The sequence below is a fragment of the Papilio xuthus genome, unplaced genomic scaffold, assembly GCF_000836235.2.
Source record: "Papilio xuthus unplaced genomic scaffold, Pxut_1.1 DF825946.1, whole genome shotgun sequence".
Lineage (NCBI taxonomy): Eukaryota > Metazoa > Arthropoda > Insecta > Lepidoptera > Papilionidae > Papilio > Papilio xuthus.
This window is the reverse complement of record NW_013532703.1, coordinates 10,949,674-10,957,375: the sequence shown is the minus strand read 5'-3', so window position 1 is coordinate 10,957,375 and position 7,702 is coordinate 10,949,674. Positions and strand designations below refer to the sequence as shown.

General features: G+C 33.8%; 1 protein-coding gene across 1 annotated transcript; it reads right to left on the bottom strand.

The window, feature by feature from the left end:
* Window positions 1-2,147: 2,147 nt before the first annotated feature.
* LOC106124202 (C-type mannose receptor 2) lies at window positions 2,148-3,909 on the bottom strand. The gene is made up of 5 exons (XM_013320672.1): window positions 3,842-3,909; window positions 3,487-3,738; window positions 3,152-3,352; window positions 2,493-2,735; window positions 2,148-2,337 (listed from the first exon to the last, which is right to left on the bottom strand). The coding sequence occupies exons 1-5, from the start codon at window positions 3,888-3,890 to the stop codon at window positions 2,162-2,164; spliced, it is 921 nt and encodes a 306-aa protein (XP_013176126.1). The 5' UTR covers window positions 3,891-3,909; the 3' UTR covers window positions 2,148-2,161.
* Between the last annotated feature and the right edge of the window lie 3,793 nt (window positions 3,910-7,702).

Genomic DNA, 7,702 nt, shown 5'->3' with positions numbered 1-7,702 from the left:
CATGTACTATTCGTTAGAAATAGCGTTTGTTAGTCCCCTTAACGTTTCTGAACTTTTTCATTTTTAACTAGTTTTGTCTTTACTTTGGTTTAGTTTTAGTATATAGTTTATTTTATATAGTATAATTTTTTTAAATAATTTATACTATGTCTAAGTTTAAACATACAGCGTGTACCAAAATTCAACCATAAAACGGTAATGGTGAATAGCCAGATCGATAACTACACGGGGAAAAATACTAAAACAAATCCAACTCTTTTTGTTAAAAACTTACATTTACTTTTGTAACTTTTCTTATAATTTGATCCCCTCCACCATATGATTAGACATTGTGGCTACAAATATGAAAATATACTTGCATATTTTATGTATTAGCTACCTAAGTAACATAGCTATTATTTTATGTTAAAATTTATATAAATACTATCTTAAGGCACTTTTTCCCTTTTACACACTAGGTATAGTGTTAATTAACAACTATAGGAACTTTTCAAATTGTCTATAACACCGCTCTATGTTGTTAACAAAGGTTTCTATTAAAGTTTTGGTATGTAAATGCACATGAAAACGGTTACCTGTTCATTTCCATTTGTTGGAAACAATTTCCTGACATGGCCGCGGGCGAGGAGAGCGGACATCCTTCTAATCATGGATCACATAATAACTACCTTAATTGTTCATAACCATATGGTACCGGTCATAAGAAGTCTGTTATTTCAAATTTTGAATGATTTTACACTGTTAATACTTTTTAGGAAATAAAAATATTAAAAATGTGCACTGTGAAATGTTTGCGTAAAATGTAAGGAAATTAAAGTCACGATAATTTTTTTTAAGAAGGAACAAGTAAATATTCCTATAGAATATAACAGTGGTAGAGCCCGCTTTAACATCTTCGCACGAATCGACCCGGCTCGCCCGGTGATATACCACGACCACACAGAAGATGAGTGTGCGTCCCGGATGCCTAATCTAGTCCTTTTTCCCTTCCCACCCTTTTTTTTAAAAGGAAAGGATGGGAAGTGGAAGTGGATTTTCCGGATGAGAGGATGCATGGGAAGGGAAAATATTTTCTTTCTGTGCATCCTCTCCTCCGTCGATTAAAGGTAGGCAACGCATATGCAATTGCGAATGTCTATGGGCAACGGTCACTTCGATATTTCAGCGATTTCAGGTGGCCGCTCGCTCCTTTGCCACCTTATCATATATAAAAAAAGAATAAGCAAATTTGACAGGAAAATATATATTAAAAAATTTATTTAATTTTTTTAAATCTATATACTAAACTCCTGGGGTTAATGAAAATTAAATAGTTCAAATTAAGTTCCCGAATACTTAATACCAATATTTTTTAAATAATAAAAATATGGTTTACAATTACAATACGATGAAATTATTCTAACATCGGAAAGCGACTATTTAATCAACATGAGTCAATATCGTATAGGGGCTGCTATCACAAGCAACGTGAACGCGTCACGCTTATTAACTATATTGAATTGGTCGTAATCTGTAAAGTTATAACTTAATCGCGCGCACCATCGCTCTTCAAAACGCTGAAACTATGTTAGCCTCTGTTGACATGTTATGTCTTTTGCAAGTACCATTATGAAATGTAATGTATAATGAAATGCATTTTATATTCCGACCACGATATCTGGGTTTTCAAATAGTAACACAACAAAATCGTCCAATGGACCATGAAAAATCTTATATATATACATATATATAAAAGAAAGTTGTGTTAGTTACACTATTTATAATTCAAGAACGGCTTTACTGATATGGCTGAATTTTTTTTTCGAAGTTATGCCTTGAAGACATGCTTTTTATTTAACTTACTAATATTATAAATGCGAATGTTTAGATGGATGTGATGTGGATGGATGGATGGATGGGTGGGCTAAACTAATTAAGTTTTTTTAGATATCCACGCGGACGGAGTCGCGGGCGACTGCTAGTTTTACAATAAAGTTTGATCGCTTACTTATTGTTTTTAAGTTAGATACGCATGTGCAAACTTTTAACTTAAACTTTTGACAAATCATTGATTATATATATGGGTAAAATATAACATTACAATCTATTAATACTCATTTACGAAGAAATTATTTAAATCTTATTTAATGACTTCATAGACACATTTTGGTAAAATTTATTTTTAATCTAAAGTAGATTTTTTTAATTTTTCACATAAGAACATAGCCGGATGTAAGCATGACGTTGTTTTGAGGAAACCTGTTCTCGAAAGTGCTCCGCATCTGTAGTTCTTTAGATTTCTCATACCTTCCTGCAATGGACTCCATGAGGAATATCCTGCTTCTTCTAACGTCTCACCTGTAGGCTAATATAATTTTAATTGCCTTTTAAATTAAGCAATTACTATTAACTGTTATAACTTAAGCTGTAACCCGATTTAATCAAAGCATGTTATGTTACAAAAAATTATATTCTGAATGATTTAAATAGTAATAAAAAACAATATACTGTACCTGTAATTGTTCTGTATTGAAAAGGAAACATTAAATCCGTAAACCCTATATGCAACATGTGGGAATCAGGAGCATTGTTGTTGAGATGTTCCCCGAGCATACTGACTACAAGACTGGCCTCTTCTGCTGAGTTGAGGACACAAAGGCTTCCTTCTTCTAACATACAAACGTGATAAGCATCATACCAAGATAACGGTTCTGAGTGAAACTTGTAACATTTTCCGTTTTCATGAAGTACGTAACCTGAATAAATTGAATTAATACATCTCTGGTTAGTATTTAATAGTACTCTGATTGTAAATCATGTTTAAACTCCCTTATCTTGTACGTAATACACAGGTTTTCAAACGCGTTCTCCTTTCATCTGTTTATCTTCTTTATTTTACTCTAATTTATCAGCTATGAAGGCCTAATATTTAAAAAGTATTTAGTGACATCAGTAGCTGACGACATGAAGGCGATTGGGCTGACATGGCCCGAGACCAAACGCAGAGCCCAAGATAGACCGAACTGGCGGCGCACTGTAGACGCCCTCTGCCTCACTACGGGCACATAGAACTTTAAGTAAGTCAAGTCATTTAGTGACATAAGAAAACATAAGTTAGTCCTCTATCATAAAAAATAGGACATTAAATTCTGGTCTTTATACACAATCTTACCCATGTCATATCCTTCACACTTATCATTGAATCTACTTTCGTTGCCTAGAATTTTGCAAACAAATGGATATATGTCATAGCAAGGTCTGTCATCAAAGAGTCCCTCTCTTGTCATGACAACACAATCTTCAGTGTCATTTCCGTTATCTGGTCGACCGTCTGCCCAAAGTAATTCTAATATTGTTCCTGTTATGGGTTCCCCTGCAATATAATATACCCATTTTTACTCTATGATTTTATAATTCCTCCGAAGCATTCATTCAAGAATAATAAATGAAATAAAGCCAAGTCAAAAAATAAATAATTTCATGAACTAAACGGACAAGACAAGACACCTTTGATAGTAACGAAGTCACCCTCAGAAAATTGGTCATGTATCCCAATGAAAATAGCAGTGTAGTGAGCTTTCATATTACTGATGAGAAGTTTAAGATTTTCCATTTCCTCAAGCGATCCGGGAACAAGAAGAGATGTGCCCTCCGCTTCGCAGATCTGACGAGCTTGTTGCCAATTTGTAGCCAAATCATGCAGTCGGTAGAACGTTTTAAATGCATGAGCCCACATATAGTCCATACGAAATTTCTGTGCTAAAATATTAAGTGAATCCTAGTTTAATATTCATCAGTTGAACGACGCATCTTTGATCAGTGTGTTGTTTTCGACTATTTTTTTTAAATTAATATTTCTTACCATTTACTGCTGTCCATAATGTTACAAACGATATCAAAGTTATATACATGACGTAATCAATTCTAATAAACTTTATGTTAGGTATAAAACTGATTATTAATTAATTTTTCATTTTATCCACTTTTTTTTTAAATTCCATTGAAATTGTTCGGTTTTTCTGTGTTAGCGAAATCTATTGAAGCGAAATCAATCTTGAAACCTAAAATAATCAAGAAGTTGATTCGATTGTCTGGTTTGGGGTTCAACTTGATGGCTGGCTGCGATAGCGCGGTATCAGTTATTTTCCCCTGATAAAGGCCGTGGCCCGCCTCACTTGGTCCTTCCGAACACGATTATTTGAATCTACTTCAGGCGGATTCCTTTTCTGTGAGTGTCAGGTAATTATCTGTGTGGCATTTCAATTTTCCGATCGAACGGTTAACTCAGTTTAAATCTTTTCGTTTAATACGTAGGCTGCCTAATCCCAGCCTCTTAGAATCAATGCTTGAGTCGGACTATTATCTCGGTCTGCTAACTTAACGACTTTCTTGTTTAAATATTTTTACTGGTAAATATTATTCGACTAAATACTATGAATCAGGTAAAAAATCATATGTAATTAAGATTTCGATACGAAAATTATTTTTTGGTAAATGTTGAATACAGTATTTTCAAAAATGTAAATGTCATTTCAAAGTAGTATTTATTCAATATTTGATGTATAAGTACAGAGATCTAACTCCTCTGAAGTGGATGAACGTTTCGTTGAGTAAAGTTTAACCCAACTCATCAGCCGCAATAGGTGGGGATCTGATAAAAGTTTACGAGAACTTTCACATGCGATATCGCCACCTTCGTCATGTAAATTGGATCGGACTAAAGTTAATGTTTGATTCACTTCTAAATATAAATTATCTTGTGATCTACTCTTAAAGCTTGCGATACTGTTTTGGTGTTTTAAGAAAATTGTATTAGCTTAAAGTTTGTTAAGAAAATATGAAAACTTTTATTAATTACGCATCTTTTCCAGTATATACTGTTTTCTATATGTTTTAACTATTTATCGTGATTTACGCTGCATAAGTAGGTATAAATTGTAATAGTATACTGAAAGTTCAATAACTCTTTGATCTCTCTATCGAAAAAATACTAAGTTTATATTGAAACAGTTCTAAAAGTTTATAACAGTTGGTACTTTGAACTTTTTCAGTCGGTTTAACCCGTAAACCATCTCAGTTTAAGGAGGCATTAAATCGCAACTCAAACAAGAACCGTTACATTGAAGTTAACTCACATATTGCTTTGTGTCACGAACGGTAAAGCGAAAGGCGCAGATGTGACGAGAGTCGCGGCGAGAGAGGGACGACCGAGGTTATGCTTGTGTCACACGTAGACAGAAGAATGGGGCAGAGCAGTGGAATAGTATAGTACTGCTATTTTAAATATGTATAACGTCGCGATAGAACAGTACAAGGCAAACCGTGGTTAGTCAGTCACAAAGAAGTTGAACAGTCCTGGTTTGAAAGGACCCACCGTGAGTTGCCTCTTTTTAGGCACAGATGTATAGATTTTGAAAAAATAGAGACCACATTATGTTTTAATAGAAGCGTCACTGCATTCGAATTTACCGGTAAGTGTGCGTTAAATACTGCTCTGCCTCATTGATGTCACTGCCCTCGTGTGAAACTAGCATTAGATGGGAGAATGGGTGTGGAGGGTGTAAAACGAGAAAAACTACATCGCTAAAAGTGAATGCGGTCGAAAGCCACGCTTATTTCTCCGTTAAGTGCATGGATTTTTTTCCAAGTGAAATCACGAGTGCCGCCGTCTGTTTCGTTCGTCATACGAAACTGCGTTCGGGGTCGCCGGCAAATAAACTGAACCATCAAAAGAAAAAAAATAAACGGGTTTTTTATCGATTCAATCAATATACGAATATAGGTGTATCTTATTAGATTTGATGAAGATTAAGTCGATATTACCAATCACTTTTATGTAATAAATCCTTTGATTACTTTCCTTATATGTAGAAATACAGATTAGAACGTATTATGTATTTCTCAATGTTTGTCACAATAACCTTTTTGAACTCGAACATTTCCTTGTAACGTTATTCCCAATCCGGTCGTTTAATAACAAAAATAGATCGTTCAATAAAAAAATATGAGATAGAATTTTTTCGCCCTTGCCTTGTACACACGAGCAATTTTATGTTGCAGCGCGCAGCCAAAGTTTACACAATTTCTCGTTAATTTCTGGTTAATTACATAAAATGCATGCTGCGGTCTGCAGGCTGTAATGCCGATAATCATGCTTTTAAACTTGGATCAGATACCTAATTGATCAGTCATTAAAGTGCGCGGCTTCCCGGCCGCAGGGGACAGGGGGAACGATTGCATTCGCAAAAATCAATTCTAGGTATTGCTATTAGTCCCATAGCTCGTCTGTTGTTCGGCACTCATCAAATGGATTTCCTGTATACACTAATTGAGTTTTATATTGTTGTGACTTATAAAAATAACAGTAAAATTTACGAACATTCTTTTAAACGATACGAAGGATTAGACCTGATAATCACTCAGCAATAACTAGAATAAAGATATTGAGAAAAAACACCAGTGAAACCTTACTAATATTATAAATCCGAATGTTTGGATGGATGTTAGTTTGAAGGTATCTCCGGAACGGCTGAAACAGACCGTGCTGAAATTTGGCATACGTGTAGAACATAGTTTGGAAGACCACAGGCCATTAAGTTTTTTTTTAATTCCCAGCGGACTCTGATGTTTGACAACTTACATCAATACAAGTACATCTTCTAAACATTATTTGTGAAACCAGTCATAAAGATATCGTGAAAACTGATATTCTACTTAAATAATTGTGTCAATAAAATATAGTTGCGTAAATAAATGTATTTTTGACATTCATAGGAGGGTTACTGAGGGGAATCGGTAAGGACGACCGCACCTGTGCTCAGTCACAATGGACCCACACAATACGTGCGGGAGGAAAGTGAACAGTTTTATTTACGAACACAATAAAGCACTTTTTATCTTGAATATATTATTTCAATATTCACAAAATAATATAAGAAAATAAATATATTGGAATCAAGTTGAAATATGTATATAAAGGGCTATGTAAAGCTACACTAGTAAAAAAGATAAAAATTACTAATATTATTAAGGAATAATTTTGTAATACTTAATAGTAAATGACATTTAATGACACGATGTGTCAGAAACACATTTAATTAATTTCAAATTTAATTAATAAAATGAAAATAATAAATAATTAAATGTAGGAAATCACGTTCAAACGTGTTATATATGTTCAATATATTCATCCACTTCATTAAGACATGAATTATGAATGGGCAGGGCATTAGCATCCATCTGGAGTGCGAGAAATCTACGGGACACAATTGTTATGCAGATTGTAACCGGACGTCCCGCGCCGAGGGTATTCCCACCGATATAACATGCTTGCAAACAACACATATATACATACACGCGTATGAAATGTCCACGTAAATTTATCGTCTTAGTTTGTATTCAAATATCCCAAGAAAATATTGATTGCTAGGAATAAAAAACTGAAGTTAGAGTTTTATGTCTTTAAGATCTTTTAGGTATAGAACTAAGTAGCAAATCTTCGAAATAAAAACATGATTTTTGCATTGATATGTACTTAAAAAATCCATTAACGGAATTAATTTGATGTTCAGTATGCTTAATTTTTTTTCTATCCCCTATTCAAATTAAAGGCGGATAAAATCTATATCTGTATTATAATCAAGTAAATTCCTACCTTAAATAATATTGAACATTTATCTCTTTGATTTGTAAATGGCTTTTAAATTGTATGTTTGTAAAATAA